General features: G+C 42.2%; 1 protein-coding gene across 5 annotated transcripts in view; it reads left to right on the top strand.

Moving 5' to 3' along the window:
• The first annotated feature begins 490 nt into the window (after positions 1-490).
• Positions 491-17,713, top strand: part of TRPC4AP (transient receptor potential cation channel subfamily C member 4 associated protein) — a 37,312-nt gene continuing 20,089 nt past the window's right edge. For 4 of the 5 annotated variants that reach the window (XM_082491285.1, XM_082491286.1, XM_082491287.1 and 1 more), the window contains exons 1-6: positions 491-649; positions 10,349-10,477; positions 10,739-10,855; positions 13,909-13,966; positions 15,097-15,152; positions 16,704-16,832. In XM_082491285.1, the coding sequence (XP_082347411.1) occupies positions 509-649; positions 10,349-10,477; positions 10,739-10,855; positions 13,909-13,966; positions 15,097-15,152; positions 16,704-16,832 (630 nt within the window). In that variant the 5' untranslated portion in view covers positions 491-508. Of the gene's footprint in view, positions 650-10,348; positions 10,478-10,738; positions 10,856-12,490; positions 12,601-13,908; positions 13,967-15,096; positions 15,153-16,703; positions 16,833-17,713 lie in introns of those variants that run through there. The other variant, XM_082491289.1, reaches the window with a different exon arrangement.

A 17,713-nucleotide genomic window follows, 5' to 3' on the forward strand; every position in this document is an offset into this window, starting at 1 on the left:
TCTGAATTGCCCACCTCAGCTGGTAAATTAATAGGAAAAGTAATTAAAAAAAAAAAATTAATAACAAAGCACATGTGGGTACTTTAATGGAAATTAACCTGGGCCTGGAGGTTAGGCAGCTCCTGTCAGGGCCCTGCCCCCTCAGCAACCCGCAGGAGCGATCCGCAGGAGGAAGCCCGGGGCCTGGGGAAGGGTCGGCGAGTACGTGGAGGTGGCGTTCAGCCCTGCCGTCCCGCAGCAGCCGCCCCACACAACGGCAGGGCCACACACACACACGTGTCCCCGCCAGAGGATGGCGGGCTGTCCTCCTCCCCGCCATGCACCGCGCGCTTGCGGCTGCTCTGCGCATGCGCACCCCATCCGGCGCGGACTACATTTCCCAGCGGCCCCCGCGGGGCGGCGCGGTGCGCGCATGGCCCGGGCGGGGGCGCCCCTCGCGCCGCTCGGTACAAAGCGGCGGGGGGAGGGGGCGCTTCCTGTTTGTCTCCGGCCGAGCGGAGGAGCGGCCATGGCGGCGGCGGCGGCAGGGGGCACCGGGCCCGGCGGGGGGAGCCGGCGCGGAGCCCGCGCGGCGGCCACCACCACCAACATCCTGGCGCAGCTGCGGCGCGGGCAGCTCAGCGGCTGCGGCCTGACGCGGGGGGCGCAGGTACGGGATGAGGCGGGGCGGCGGGGGGCCGGAGCCCGGTGAGGGCTGACTGGGCCTGGGGGTTGGTGGGGCCTGGCAGAGCTCTGAGCCGGGGCTCTGGGCTGGCGCAGGCCTGCGGCCCCCACGCCCCCCCAACAACCAAGCCCACCCGGCCGGCCTCGAACAGGGCCTGCGAGCCCGGTCCGCAAGGCCCCGCTCCGTCGAGGGTTGGGAGCGGGTGTTCGCCGGCTTTAGCGGCCCCTCGGCGGGGCTGAGCACCGTCTCGGGGATGTCGGGCCTCTCCTGGAGTTCCGAGGCCGGGAAGAGCCCGGCCGGCCTAGAGGGGCCTGCCGCCAGGTCTGCTTGGAGGCAGCACCGGGCGAAACCACCTCTCTCCGCTCGGTCTGGAGCGTCCTCCGCGGCTCCCCGTCCTCCTCTGCCCGCTCGGCACCGGCCCTGGCACCGGAGGGATGGCCCTGCAGCCGCACGCGGTGGGGAAGAAGGATGCCTCTGTGTCTTCGTGCTCCCTCTCCTTCCTTCCCATCCTCGGGTCTCCCTGTAGAAGGGCTGTAGAGCAGGACGAGCATTTGCCATGCTGTGAAAGGGCCGTCCTCCTTTCTTGCTTTGGTTGGCGGTAGAGGTTGTGGTTTTCTCTTGCAAAGAATGGAAGCTCTGCTTGGAACCCTAACAACGTAGCATCAAAATTTAAGCGTATTTGATGGACAAAGGCAACCTCATGATATGGGAGTTCAGAAGACCTTTTAGCTCTGAAATAGGGTAGGCTTTACGCTGATGGTTTTCCATGAAACTATTCCAGGTCTATTTCCAATTTGTCATCTTTCCCAGTTGATGATGCTGGGAAATACTGAGAAATGAAATCAGCTTGTTAACATAGACTTACGCTTATCCTGTGCTTGTGCTGGCTTTTTTAAGAAGCTGCTCACAGATAATGGAGTATTCATTTCTTTTTATAAACATTAATTAGCATTTATTTTACAGATTAAATGCAAAATGGTGCAAAGACTTGGAAATTGGAGCATAGGATAAAGAACTTGCATTCATTCGGGTGATGATTTATTGAGCTAAAGTATCTTAAAAGAGTTGAAATGGAATTAAGAAAAGGGTTTTCTATAAGTGGTTTTCACTAGTGCAGACAGTATTTTCCATGATTAACAAGGACTCTGAGCAATTACTAAGAGAAGACTTGTTCATCATAAATGTCCATGCCTCGCTCTGTAGCTGAGATAGGTAAAAGAGCAGGAGGTGATTTTTAACAGCTCTTTTGTCCTTATTGTACTGCTTGCTCAGCTACTAGTTTGTTTAATACTTAAGAAAGCAACTCATTTGCATGGATTTAAACCTCTTTCGAAGGGCATTATTTCTGTGGGATTGTTTTAGGAGTGTATTTGTAGACAAAGCACCACGTAACTGAGACAGTAACTTGCCTGTCCACCTCTACGCTCTTGCTTGCTCGCTCCTACAACCATAGCGATTTAAGTCAGATAAACCTGTAACAATGTTGTGCACCAATGTAATCTGTTAGGATGGTACCTCTGCTCTGGGCTTTGGTTTGCTTGAGAAATGCAGTGGTACTGTGTTTTAATTTGGGGTTTTTATGAATTGTTGGAAATAACTGCTGAAGCAAATGACCAGGCTTTTACAGTAATCAAGGAAACTTCTGCTAGTTACATCCTCCTTCTTGTAATGCCCAAGTTTGAGGTGGTTTTGTTTGTTGCTGGGGTTTTGTTTGTTTGCTTTACTTTATCAATTTCAGTATCACTGTGCTGCCCTGAAAGACTTAAAGCTTGGATTCCTCGGGCTCCCAGCCATTCATAAACACTGTAGGAATAGATTTTTAAATCACTTAGTCTAAGGGGCGGGGTGGTGGTGCAGGGGGAACAACTCCCTGAATGATTTTGAACTTTGTAAATTATGTGTCTCTGTACTTTTACCTTCAAGCAGTTTTTTGTTTGTAGATGATCTAAATATAAAACACTTTGATGTAACTTTTAAAGAAGTGTGAGGCAGTTTTGAGTGCTCTTCTTTAAGTTCTATTTTTTATTGAAACGTTCACAGTTTTCCTGCAGTTGAGTCCTCAGCAGCAGCAGGAGCAACTTAGCCCTTGCTTAAGTTTCTCAAACTCATTTGCTCCTGAAAAGCCTGAGAGCAGATCAAGTTTCCAAGCTGCTGTGTTGGGGTCTAGAACAAGTCAGGAGAATGTCCTTCAAGCTCTTTCTTCCCATTCTTTGCAAGGAAGTTTTGGGTCATACGCTGCAAGGACTGCACCACTGGTATCCCATGAGGAAGAGAAACCATTTTCAAGATCTTAGTTCGGAGAGACTGGGGAACGCTGTTCCTTGCTGTTTTGCCTGCCATCTGAGTAGTGTTCTCCCACAATGTTGTCACTGTATTTCAGCATCTGATCTCTGGGAGACAATTAGTACCCTTTTGTGGGCAGCAGTGGCATTTATTCTTAAACAAAGCTTTGCATACTATTTTTAGGTGATCTCAAGATCCATTTTTGTATGAGGAAAGCAGGGGCTTATCTTTGCATTGGTAAGGATAATTGTTGACAGGCCTACATCTGAAGGTTCATCAGTCTGATTTACAGGGACATAAAAATACTTTTGACGGCAACAGCTGCCCGAATATCTGGCAGTTTTGAGGCCATCTAAGGCTCTGAAATCTGGATCCTTGTGTGTTCTTGCTGTACTGGCCTACTAGGACCCACAGCTTTCTTGCTGGTTGGTCTATTTGCTTTATTATTAATAAGAAGGAGGTTGATGGATAAAGCAGATTTCAGTAGATACTGTCATTATCTGTTCTTATATCCATTTTAGCCATATTGCTATCATCAGCTGCTGCCCTGGGCAAGCCTCAATCATTGGTATCGGATTGCATAGCCTTGTATTGAGGTTTGCCCTAGCACGGAGTACAGAGCAGGTGAAAGGGGCTACTCAGATATTGGTAAACTAGAAGCAGAACAACTTTCCAGAAGCGACACACGTTTTCTAATAAGGAAAATTATTGCTGGTGAACTGGCTGGTCTGTAGTCCCTCTCCTGGCACAGCGGTGCTGGGCGCACACAGGCACTGCAAATAAGACCTGACAGGGTTTATGCTGCGGTTCCTTGAAGGCAAAGGAATATTTTGGCTCAGCTGATCAAGCTCAAATTCCTGTAGCAAGAGGGCACACACTTCATCTGCTGCAAGCCAACTGTGAAAAGCATGTATATAACATGAAACCAGATGATATTTAGGTGCAGGTATGTGAATCCCTGTAGACGGAGCAGCATAATAATGGACTAACCAGTGACTTGTTGGCAAACCAGCATGCTTCTGGTGCAGTCCCAAGAGCAGATCGTCAGCACTGGTCTCACTCTCACACGATTGCCAAAGCTTAGCTGGAACAATCAGAACGGAAAAAAAAGAGCCCGTTTTTCCAGCGGTATTTCAGGATTTGCTATCCCTAGGAATAGATGCTTCCCGTAGCAGGATCGTCCCTATCCACTCTGAAAAAAATCTCTCTGTGAAAGGAAAACATTTTCTGCTTCAGACATCCAGACATTCCAGATTTCCAGTTCCTACCATCCAGGTTATCAGTAGTCTGTAGTAGTTACCTAACTCTGAGAAAATATTTTGTTTTCTAATCAGTTTTGTTTCTTCCTTACACCACCACCACCAAAAAACATTCACGTGAATATAATCCACTTCAGTAGCTCTAATTGTATGGGTCTTAGCAGACTTACACCTCTTCAGCAGAGGACAGCTAGCGAGTATGGGAAAGCCTGGATACGCTTTTTATATAACAGGGACCAGAGCTCTGTCATACACTAGAAATGCTCAAAAGTTGTCATGTTGGACTTCAGTAGTCTTATTTTGTGTGACTAAAGATGAGCGGGAAGAAAACTGTAGTAGATGTGATATTTCTTGCCCCTCTGCTTTTTCCTAGATATCCCCACAGATTTTGCTTGCTTTCAAAATGAATTAAAGAAAAAACTTGGTCAATTCCAAGGAGAAAGTAATCACTGAGAAGTTTATATAATTTTACATGTTAGTGGATTTATTTTTCTCTGACAGATCATCAAAACAAACATTAGTAGCTGTTATCACTAATGGGTAGATTCTGTAGTATTTTTGTAGAGCTGCTGGTGTTAAAGATCTGTGTTGGAGTTGTTCCGCTCTCAGGAGCACTGTGGAGTTTTGAGGTTCACGAGACCTGTTTTGTGTCTTGGTAGAGTAACTCTTCTTCGAGTGACAATGAGTGGTTTGGGCATCATGGAGATGGTTAGACCTGGCTAGAAGGTACAGCAGGTTTTATCCTAGGATGCCGTGTCCTTGGGTTCATGCCTGGCTTTTGGGTTGGCAGGAGAAAGGATGACGGGCTCCATCCAGGATTGTGGAGAAACAGTGGTTATGGGAAACTTGATCCACACTTTGAAGAATCTAGGGGCTGGAAATAGGTGCTCTTGTGTGGACTTCTCCCAGCTTAACATCACCAGCAGGGTTTCTTTTTAGGAATAAAAGTTTGGAGGCTCTGAAATGTTCTTGATCAGAGCTTATGTGCAGAAGACCCAGCTGGTGATTGGCCACCTTGTTTACTGCCCCTCAGCTGCAGGGTAGCAGTTCACCTTGGAACGCTTTACAGAATCGCTGTGTAGGCCACAAGTTGTGTTTCTGTAGTGTGCCATTGTGTTAAAATGAAAACTTGGGGGGGTGGGGGAGGGTGTCATTTACCTTGGTTTTAGGCTTTTTAGTGAAAAGCTGTGTGAGGAAAGAGACAGCTTGGCCAGACTGATGCATGTTTGTTAGCAACTGAAAAGGCAAATGTAATGAAGAGCTGGGATGACAGGGCACTCCCCAAAATACTGAACAATCATTCTCCTGGCAGGCTATCAGAGATGACTTCCTAAGTTATTATTGTTCAGAGGAAAATTAAATATTTAATTGCACAAATATTAGTTTCCTGTTTTTTAAAGGTACGGCCTAAAAGGTTTGAAGGAAAGGATCTGGAAAGGCTTCGATTTTATTAAAAATATGTAGAGACCATGTGCTTGCATCTGTTTCTTGAGATCCATAACCTTGTGCCTTTTTTTTCTCTTAAACTTTCAGAACATTTGAATATATACTTCAGAAGTGGTGATGGAAAATACCGGGAATGGAAATTTTGGTGTTTTTTTTTTTTTTTAAAGGGCTTCCAATCTTAGCTTAATGCATGATTGCAACAAAAGATTGGATTAAGAAAAATTACAACTGATGCGTCATAGCTGTAGAGTCTGTCACGGCATGAATTCTTTAGTGCTGTAAAGGATGCTTGGACACCTGAGTCACTATTTTCGCTTTTTGAAAGATCACAGAAAACACTTCTAAAACACCCTCCTATAGTGAGTGTTGAGCAAGACAGTGGAAGGTTTGAAGGGTAAAATGTGAAACAAAGACAAAATTTTACTAGAAAGCTGGAGAGCAAAGGAGAGGGTTGGCTCATGGTATTTCTCTTACTGTCATGTGCTCTTGGGCCTTCAGTTTGTCGGCAACTATGGGAAGACATGGAGATGTGTCACTGACCACAGCTTAGAAAAGCAGTGGAGACAGGGCTGGGAAAGTAAGAGGTTTACTTTGTAGGGCAATGAAAATTGTTATAACCCAGAAACACAAATGGAAAGGAAAATCCTCACTGGAAGGGGAAGGGATTTTGAAGTAATCATAGCCACGAGAGATCTCAGGCCGGTAACAAATGTTACTGACAGAAGAGACTTAACTGAAAAGTAAAATTACTGAAAAGAAAATTGGTTCTCTTTTACCTCAGACCAGGACACATGGGTAGGAACATCAACAGCAAATATTACAGCAAAGTGGAGGGGGAGAAAGGAGAAGGGAACTAAACTGGTCAAGGGATGGATTTAGGTAAATATTAACACATAACAATAGAACTCAGTAAAGATTTAGGTATTAGTCATAATTGTTTATTGACCATTATGTTAGTGGATGCTGGGTCATTCTAAAAGGATTTATAACACAGGAGGATTAGAAAGAAATTTGAAAGAAATATTTAGACTTCTGTGTAGTGTCTTTGTTCAGCCCTTTGTATACTTTCAAGAAAAAATTATGCACAAAAGTTGCCTAAACTCTGTAGCGGGAAAGTATTCCTATGGTAGTTATCAGTCTTTGGAGTAATCTCCTGGGAAATCCTGGGCTGCAGTCCTTTGAGAGACTTTAAAGAGAAGGCACTCGTTCCGTTCTGCTCTATCTTGCAGTCATGGATGGGATCGATGACACATTTTTAACTCTGTATTACAATTCTCTCAGAAGTCTCGGATTGCCCTTCCAGCAGCACAGCTGGAGGAGGAGGAGATGGCTGGTTAGGTGTCTGATCACCTGGCTGGTGAACAGCATTCATGAAACTGCCAATGTAAAACTGGTGTGGTACAGACCGCTTTGGACGGGGACATCGGCTGGGAGCTCTGTGCCCAGGCTGGAGCCAGTGCGTGCCGCTTGGTTTCAGAGGCTGCCGGAGAGCCACGACGGGCCGTCCTCTGGGTTTCTCCATTTGTGATTCAAAACTTGGATGTGTTACAGGAAACTTCTGAGAAATGACTGTGTGGAGTCTCAGTGTTTGTACCAGTTTGGTTTACTGTGCCTGGGTGGGAGGGAAGTTTAGATGCTGGTTCTTTTGTTTTCCCAGTAATTGGTGCTTACTCTGTCATCTTCTAATGCCAGTAAGGCGTGACGGTTCATAACCCCTGCAACCACTGGTTAGGTAGGCCCTTTCTTTTAACTGATGCTGTTTCCAGCTGGGCTTCTGCAACCTCCCCTTCTTGCTAGATAGTATCGAACTTCTCAAGCTTTGTGTGCAGGATTTCAGAGATTTTATCCAGAGCTGTTTGGTCAATGAAGACATTTTCTGAGAAATCAGTGTTGGATTGGGTTTACCCTGCTTGGATGAGACCAAAAAAAAATGCTGGAGAGGGAAAGGGGCCCCGAAAGACCCAGTTCTAATTTTGATGACTATTCAATAATGTCTGCCCAAAAAGAGCAAGAAGGAAACCGCCTTTGCATATAAATGAAAACTGTTGACTAGCTGCTATTACAGAAATCATGAGATCCAGTTTTTAACCAAAATGGTTGTAAAAAAAAAAAAGACAGCTCCATACAATCTAATTGAATTTTAATCCCTCCACAGAATCCAAAAATCTTTGCGTTGGCAAATACCGCCCCGCCACAATGGAAATATTCAGAGCCAGGGTAGCCTCATAAATACAGAATAGGGACCACAAGCTAGAGCTTGCAATGAAACCAAAGACATGTATTAAATCAAGAGAAAGAAAAACTTTTTTTTTTTTTTTTGTTTTTGGAAAGCAGTTAAAAGAAGATGAGAGCAAGGAAACATTTGCTTCATTCTTTCAGAATTTCAGTTCTGAAAGTTTTCTGCAGATCAGCACAAGTGACTGCCTCTCACAGTCTGGGACAGGGAGAGGAAGACCTACTAGTAGAGAAATGAGAATGGAGATGGATCTCGCCCCAAACCAAGAAGCGTATTTGCAAATAACAAATGTGGTATTAGGGACAAGGTTTTAACATCGATTAAGAGCTTTTGGCCTTTTGTGAGAGCACTTGGATGCTGAATTCTGCGCTGTGCTACTGAAACCCCAGATTGCGGCCGGTGCATGTCATCCTTGCCCATGGTATCTTCTACATCACCTGGAGGCGGAGAGTTGGATTCTTTCCCTGGCATTTTGCGGCTCGTTCTTTGCACTTTACCCAGCAATTAATTGGTTCCTCCCGCCGCTTGTGGGGTTGTGTACTCCTCCCACACCTGCAATGGGGTAGTGGTAGAGCTTCTCTCCCTCTCTCTGGGCTGGGTATTACAGGGAGAAATGGAAATTTGAAGGAGCTGACCCATTACTCGCAGTCCAAACGATGAGAAACCATTTTGACTTTATAGTTTCATCCTGCCATTTCTTGTGTGAGTGGCCTCCTCAGAAGGAACTGTGTGTCATTCTCCAGCAGTGCTGGTTGATTAGTCTTATTCAGAAGTCAGAAAGCAGAGAAAAGTTAAAAACTGGAGAGAGTTTCATGTCACAGGTTTGTTCATGCCTCTTCAGTCGCCCCTTGTAGCAAGAAAACCTGATACTTCAAGAGCCTTGAAATTCTTAGTTATGTACAAGTTTGGATATTTCATCAGGAAAAGAACTCTAAGTATCTGGGAAGCTTAGAAGAAGGGTGAGGATCCGTAGCAGCTAACATTGCTGGTCTGAATTTTCATGTGCTTGCATCACTTTCTGGTCTTCCTGTGTGCTGTCTAACAAGCGGAGAAAAGGGTTAAATTCTCAGTCAGAAATTGGAGTATATTTGCATATAATTGTCTAATCGGGAACTGAATGGCCCTTTAGAATCGTACAGGAGAAGGATGTCTTGGCTGAAACAATAAGAGGCAAGATTTCCTGGCTGTTAACTATTAACATTGAACATTTGAGGATGCTGGAGGGAAACAATGCAAGTTAACCACAGGAAGGTTCGGGGAGTGACTTACACAGAATGAGAGCAGCTTGGAGCTTTAGACCTAGGAGTAAGAGAAAATCCACAAGTGCTGCTGCATTGAGATGCAGTCTTGCTGGCCTGAGGTTTAGGGTTGTTTTATTTTGTTTTATTTGGAGGGCACATACAAATATTGTAAAACCAGCCAGAAATCCTGCTGGCTATAATTACCGTTGTCTGCCTTACCTTTCTGTACAAAGGTAAGCCCCTATTTTGAGGTTGGTCTGAAGCATTGTTAAGGAATGGGGTTAAATTTTGGTCTGCATTAACCGGATGGTGAACTTTAATGAAGAGCTGCTCCTTTACAGCATCTGCTGGCAGTAACCTGGAAGTGTTCAGGCTTCAAAACATCTTTTGTGGACTCTAAGTGGAATATTGTCTTGTGCTGTTACTTCATTTCTTTTCAGGTGTAAAGTGTAGTGGTGAATATTGAGTTTTGTTTTGTTTTGTTTTTTTTTTATATTTTGGGTGGAAGAGGAAAATTGGAGAAAGTTTGCACAAATGTAGTAGCAAATGCTAGGGTGTTCTTTCTTGTGGTTGCAGCTTGCTTCCCAGAGGACAGTGCCAGTGCTGTTCTACTGATTTAGTTGGTGGTCTCAATTTATAACCAGCCCAAGAGAAAATTTTTACTGTATCTTTGATTTGTTCTCCTGGAACCTGCTTGTAAATCTTAGTGGTTTGGGTCGTTGCCATGACCAATAATGGCTTCAGGGACTTGGCTGAGTAAATACTCATTGCTAGCTGAATGTGACAAGTAATGAAGCCTTTCCATCTTCAATGTTCTGTCTACCTTAGATTAGTGTAATTTTTGATAGTGTCAAGGGCACCCATTTCCTCTTTCACTGACCTGCCAATTGGAGTTCTACTAGTGGAATTATTTAGAGACTAATGTGTTCTTATATACATGATCAATATAAAAATATGGAATGAGATTAAGTAGTGGAAATGATAACATCTGCTTTAAGCCATGTTCTGCTTAAGATACTTTGACCATCTGTAAAATTCTGCAGCTACCAGTCCTGGAGAAATTGCTGCATGGAAAGAGGTACCGGATTCTGTAATGGTACTCTCTACAATAAACTATTTTTCTGTGATATTCTGATATTGATATTTTTGGGTGGGTGATAAGGATGTTTTCCTGGTTGTGAAGCATCAGACACAGGGGAATTATATTCTTCCTTTGCAGATCACAGAGGCCTTGTTAAAGGAAAGAGATAAACAAGCAAAATGGAATGGGATTCCCTTACTGTTGCAAAAGCTGTATGAACATAGCCACCCAAACAGTGATTTCTCCCAGTGCCAAAGCATCTTAAAGGTACCGTCTACACTGTTCTTCCTGAAAGCTGGGGGTTATTTTGTTGTGGCTTTCTTTAAACTCTACTTTATACTCTTAACTAATTTTTGAAACTGTTTGTATGATAGTATCTGTGAATTGGCCGGTAGATAAGAGCTGGGAATTCATGTAATTGATTAGTCAGTAGATCACACTGATAGTCAGAGACAATTGTGTTTATACTGATGAACAGTTGGGTGTGTTTTTTTTGAACCACTTTTTTTTTTTTTTTACTGTATGCAGGAAATTTCTCCACTTCTTTCAATGGAAGCCATGGCATTTGTTACAGAAGATAGAAAAGCTGCTCAAGAGTCCACTTTCCCAAACACATACACATTTGACTTATTTGGAGGAGTCGATGTAAGTGTGTTTTTTCAAGAATATCAAAAGATTTTCTGCATGGTAGTCATACCACTGAGAAATCCGTAAGTGAGGTCTTGAGACCTTTAAAGCTTCTAAATGTAGGCTACAGAATGACTTTACCAATTTGATGTTAAGCATTAGTATTGTGCCTGTTTCTGTTAACCAAAATGTGAAAAGGGTGTATTTTCCAAGGTATTAATTACATCATCAAAAGTGAGATGCTTTTGATATAGAAGATCTGTCTGTTTCTTCAGGTAGTCTGTTTTTAACTTTAAAAAGGTGTGACCTCTAGGTTCCCAAGGAAAACAGTTTCAAATGATTTCTAGTTGTGAGATTAAATACTACAGTTCGTACTGGAGCACTGGGAATTTCATGTACCACTGAAGGATATGTGGTGGTTTTTTAAGCACATTAGGGCACTCTCTTAGCCAGGTTGTCTGTGTTTATTGCTGGCATCCAGTGCAGAGTACTTCATCTATGGAAAAAATTTTAAACAGAACTGCAAGGGTTCTGTAGACGCTCTGGCAGTTTATCTTTTTGTTTATTTGTTTTAATTCTACATTACACAAATACCCAAGTTTGATCAGTTTTACGGTGACAGACTCTGGGATTGCAGCTTTCATTAGAAATGTATGATTTGTATTTTCCAGTGAACTAATCGACACTTTCTTCCTTTTTTTTTTTTATAATTTGATCTAACTAAACAGTGTCTTTGCTACTTCTCTCTTATTACACTAAGCGTGCTGCCTTTACTTAAGTAAAACTTATATTTAGGTTATGTTGTTTGGAAATTAGCACTTGTTTAATTGCTGGTATTCTATCAGCTGAGGACAAAAGTCTACAGCTACCTAAGCAATTTAGAACATTGTATGAAAATGTTCTAAATCTCCCTTGCTTTTAAAGGGAAATAGTGATACTTCCTGTAGAAGTGCTTTTAACATAAGAATGCACAGAAAATGGCTTTACATTTCATATTTAAATAAGTGTGTGTTGGGGTGGGGTTTTTGGTTTGTTTGGTTGGGGTTTGTTGGTTGGTTTTGTTGTTTGTTTTTTTTTTTTTTTTCCTTGGGCTGCAGATGGTGAATTTGAGATGCACTGTAATTACCTGGTACTATGGCCAGAAATTTGGCTGATACAAGTGAGTTTAATCTGGTTAAAGGCAGTGGTAGAAGCCAGTGCGATGTGTTTTTGAAAATCCTACTCTAGGACTTGAAAGGGAAGTAGTCTAATCTCCTGGTTCTGTGTATGCCATGTGCTGATTCTGTATTGCAGTATTTTGAACTGTGAAGCATGAGTAACTTTGAAGGATGCTAAATTTGCAGTGTAGTCTGTGCTATAGTGTGTGATAGTATATTCCTTAAAATATTTTGGATTCTGACAGCCTTTGCATCAAGGAAGAACAAAAGCACATTTGTGTCTCCTCCCTTTATATGAATACATGTAAAATATTACCTGAGAGTGCAAACATATGAAATGATACACGAGCCACGTGGACTTTGGACCTGATTGCAACCCCATTCCAAGAAATAAGATCTCATAACTCCCTTTCTGCTCCTTCTGCCTCTGGTGAGGCAGCCTCTTACCTGTTCTCTTTCTGCCATTGGACTCTTTTGCTTCTTGCTGCATACTGTTGCAGTTTCAGTAGGATGGCTGAAGAAAGCCCTCTCCAAGGAGTGTCTCACACCACTGCAGTCCAGTCCCTGGAGGGTATGTGAGGAGCATACCAGTTCTGCAAGAATAAGGTGATAAATACGTGGTGGGTTATAATATTGACCAGGAAAAAATGAATACTAGCTGAAAAGGTCCACTCTGGCAAGGCAGGAGCGATCATGACTGCAGCCACCCTTAAAAGACAGTCTTTTGCAGTAGCTGTTCTTTCCCAGGAGAAGAGCAGGTGGCCAACATCCCGAGTTCATAGGGGTATCTTTGGATGCTTATCTCGGGTACCGAGCCTTGAGGTGTGCATTCTTCTCCTAAGACATAAGCCGTTAATATGAGCACTACGTTACTGCTGCAGACATTTTTCTCTACGCTACTGATGCTACAGCTACTATTACAAGTATTACTGGAAAATGGATATTCCTCTTTAAAGTTGCCCATTTATTTATTCGTCAGCCCTTAAAATGTGGGCAGCACCTCTGGTGCTATCTGATGTTTTCCTCTGTGTTTGGATAGGTAGTTCATTAAAAGAAGGGTAAAGTTAAGTTGGGACAAATAGACAGAGCAAGTTGTAAAACTAAGTATGTTGTCAGTTGGAGTGATTTGACTCCGGGTGATGCCTACGTTGCTCTTAACAATTTTAAGCTGAATTTTAAAACTAGGTGCTTTTTGCAATACTTCTTGCGGAAGTCATCACTTCCTTCTAGTGGATAACTCTTAATTTTTAAATAAACTGCTATTTTTTTTTAACGTTTCAAAATAAACCAGTGGTATAGGCTAGAACGACTAAAAAAGTTCAGTTCTACGTGTGTCAGAACCATAGTCCTAGACTTGGAAAGCTGACTGTTACATTCCTTAAATAGAAAATGAGACAACACTTCACATATGCGTAAATATATATGTAAGTATATGTACAAGGTACAGGTACACAAGCAGTGGCTTGCTCTTTATTGATGAGATTAAAGTCTGGAGCAACTAAGTTCTGTTACGTCTGGACCTGAAATGTATTTTGAAGCCCAGCAAGATTTAGGGAGAGCCTTTGCAAAATATGCATCTCTTTGCAGATTATTGCTAAAGATTCATTATTTTGGGAGATGTGTGATAGCCATCCTTGATGTTATCTGGATGCATATGAAACTGTGTTCTTTGCAGACTCAAATTCTTTAAAACTTGCCAGTGAGAGATTGTTTTATTCAACTGTTATTATTTCTTCAGGGTAAATACAACTACTTTTTGTCAATGTGATTTTGATACCAGTGGGCTTTTGACTGTAGAGCTTCCATTATTCGCCTCTGTGACTTCAGCAGAGACAGGACTAAGTTTGGATTTGTCACTGACAAAATAATTGGTTATTTGCATCCCAATGATAATTCTCTATCTTCTTGTTACAGCTTTTAGTAGAAATTCTCATGAGACCAACTCTTATTACACAGAAAAAGAAACAGAAAAGTAAGTAGAGGTGCTTAATGTTTTGGTTTTTTTTTATTCTTGCCTTGTGTCCTTATTCAGACAGAAATTATTCTATTTTTCTGTTACTGTATTTCCATACCAGCAATTTCCTGTTCCTAAATGAATCATTGGTTTCTTTGTTCTCTGTTGTACTGATTCATGATGGGATTTAGGATGGTCACCTGTTGCAAAGCACAGCTCAGGAGTATTCATGCACTCAGCATAACATATTTCTCTCAATGCAGTAAATCTGCAGTCCCTGGAAACTTTTATTGTTACCGTGGCTATAGTTACGGTTCACAATTATTAATAATGAGCCACAAAACATTGTTTATGTAATAGGAGTTATAGAGATTGTGAGATAATTAAAAGTATGCTGTTTTCCTGCCCTAGTCACAGTGATTACTAATTTCCAAGTCGCTATAAGGAGAATTTGCCAGTGGGGCACAGTGGCTTCAGTGCAACTTTCCTGCTGGAGCAGCTTTAGTTTAGTGTTTTCATTTCTTCTGCCTGTGATTCTGCTGGTTCCCTCAACCCTTCTGAGGAACGGAAATGTCACAGTACACTCTATGCCCACCAGCCAGGGAACTTCAAAGGTGAAGTAACTTGAACTTGAGCTAGAGGCAGCTGTTGTATGTCTGTACTGAAAACATTTTAAATATCGAAATGCTGGAGTAAATCAGATAGAAAGCTTTACTATGAATTCCTGATACTACTGCCTGGAGAAAACTCCCCCCCCCCCCCCCCCGCTTAATAATTGAAACTAATATGTGTCTCAGCAGTTTCTCACATGGACAAATTTTGGGCTGATCTGTGATTTTTTTGCTAAAATACTCTTTACACCCCTATTGTTTCCTTTTGTGTGTGACTAAGAAGTCCACTAGACCACAAGTACACCTCTGTCTGTGGTCCTAGGCAGTGCTGATAGTTTTGGAAGAAATCATGTGAACAGGTTGGGTATAGAGTGTTTCTTCCTCTGGTTTCTGCCCTCCAAGGCAGTTCCACATATGAACTGAGGTAGCAGTTAGCCTGAAATTCTCTCCCATTTTATAGCTATTCACATCACTACTGTGGAATTTAGTGTTCCTTGGCAATGTATAGCTAGTGAATGTCTGTTTTCTCCTTTGCAGTAAGCGATGACCTCATCAAGGACTGTTTAAGCATACTGTACAACACGTGTATATGTGTAAGTACAACTACTGTGGAAGGGTGGTCTGTAGGTCACGTTTTACATGTGCCACTTGATAAAACAACATACAGACTATTCTAAGCATATTTTAAACTTGCCCTGAAACTTTTCATTAAATATTGGACCAACCTGTAATTTTTTATGTGTTACTCAATTTCTGTTTTCTTAGCTACATTGTCAATTTTAAATCCTCTGTTGGGATCTTTCTCTATTTGTGTTTCCATAGGAAAGCTGTGTCAGCCTTTGTTGTCAAAATTTGAAACTGAACGTGGATGCTTACTAACCTGAGATACAGCCAGTCTTGTTCAGTAATGGTGCTGGCAAAGTATTTTAAGTTGATCCTCCAACTAGTTTATGTGCTGAATATTAATTCAGTTTAGTTGAAGGCAGATCAGCGCTAAGGAAGATGCTGGGGTTAAAGGCCTATTGAAATACCTTACCATTAAAATTCTGAAGCTAAAAGTGCATTCCTCAGATTATGCATTCAGGAAACATCCTCAGGATTACTTACTTAGTCACACATTTTATTATGTCATAACCTAGGGAGTGTTGTTTAACAAAAATTTTTAAAAAGGCAGTTACTGGCTTGAAGCTTTTCCAAAGACATCAACCTAATCTTGAGAGTTTGAATCTTAATAGATCATGTTCTCATCACTAAGTGTCTGTGTACACATGGGAGGGGGAAGAGAAGGAACACTTTTTTTCTTGACATACATGATGTTTTTGTTTTAACTGTAGTTAATGCAACTTTAGCAAACTGTGAATAGCGTAATGTGCCAAGAAACAAGTCTGCAATTTGTAGACTAGCTGCTGTTTTAATTTGCTTCGGTATTATTGCTCTATCTTGACTGAGAAGTGTTCAGGATCACAGAAATGTGTGCGCAATATTAACTGCTCTTACGCTTATATGTAAATATTTGGGAAGTATCTGAGCTAGTCTAGTTTGGTGAGCACTGGTTGCATGTCAGTCACATACAATAGACAGCTGTGCAAGCATTAAGGATGTAGTTTTAAGTTGTGTTTAATTCCAGAAAGGACTGGCTGCGCTCTCAGCAGCGATCAGATTGTGAAAGCTGGCCCTAATGAACTCGGTGATGAAGCCGAGTTCATACTTCAGTAGCAAATGCTTGACTCTGGTTCCTCAGACTCTGCCCAGCTGAGAGCAATGCTGACAGTTTAGGAGGAATGTGGGAACTACATTTACATACCATGAAATGGAGCTGGTTACAGTTTGCATGGGAAAGCCGAGACAAGCACCTCTGACGTATTTCCAGGCATGTGGTGTTTACTTTTGATTCAGGCAAGTAAACAACTGCCTTGAGATGAAGCCTCTCATCCTGGAGCCTGTAGTTCTTGCAAGCGTCATGTTAACTTCAGACAGGGACTGGAGTTAGTTTTGGTCACCATAAACACAATGTTTCCTGGTTTCAGAAATAGCTAATTCAGTAACACATCATCTGTGAAACTGTCCTGCATGTGCCTGTAGCATACGACTTGTCACAGTGGGCTCTGACTCGGGGTCTGTGTGTGCTTCTTGCTGCTTTCTAGACGGAAGGAGTCACAAGGCGACTAGCAGAAAGAAATGACTTTGTGTTGTTCCTGTTTACACTGATGACAAACAAAAAGACATTCCTACAAACTGCGACGCTCATTGAAGATATCCTGGGAGTTAAAAAGGTTAGTTACTGGTTTCTTAATTTTGTTTGTATGTTTTTTCAGGCCAGTAGAGGAAAGACAGCTCTTTCTTGAAGAGTTGCTGAAGATAATCCTCTAGCATTCTCACTTCTTGTAGCTTGTTTGAAACCTGACCGTTTACAGTGATCATTAACTTCAATCACATTTCATACAGGAGCCAAATTACACATGAGGTATCGTACGTGTAATGCTTTTGCATAGCTTGCAGAGGATGATGGGGGGTGAGTGCCTAGCTGTCATTAAAGTACAACCAGTATTTCAAATAAAGAAAATGAGCCGCATATAAATTCATTTTTCATCCTTGCCTTCTCATTACACTTCAGATATTTTAGTAGTCTTCCTAACATCTGGAAGGCTTCCCGTGCCTCTTGCCTTGGGGTTTGCCACCCCTCTGAGCAGTTGTAGGTTGGGGGAACAGGGCACTTAGGTCTTCTGCACAAAACAGGGTTTTGAACTTGCATCATTACAGTTCAGTGCCCTGATGTGATGCAAATAAAATATTGCAGGTGTAACCCTGTGAAAACCCTGAATGAAATGTGTCTACATACGTTTTGTGGAGAGGATCAGGATTCTGTAACTCGTTACTGTTGGGGTTCTTTTTGGAGTAAAGTTGAGGATGATGTACTTCCTGAGATGGGAAGCAAGCTTAGTTTATCTGAACATAAATATTTGTGTTTTTTTTTTCTGAAAAATGTTTGCTATATATTTTTAATATCTTTTGATGAAAAAAACCTGACCCCTAGATTTTTTTCCTCAGTTCTTATCTGTGAGCTTCAAAGAGAATACAGAGAGAGAAGTAGAAAACTGAATTGAAGCTTTGTAATACCTAAATGCAATTTGTCTGTTAAATTAATTTAAAATAA

Source organism: Vanellus vanellus (genome assembly GCF_965231255.1).
Source record: "Vanellus vanellus genome assembly, chromosome: 15".
Lineage (NCBI taxonomy): Eukaryota > Metazoa > Chordata > Aves > Charadriiformes > Charadriidae > Vanellus > Vanellus vanellus.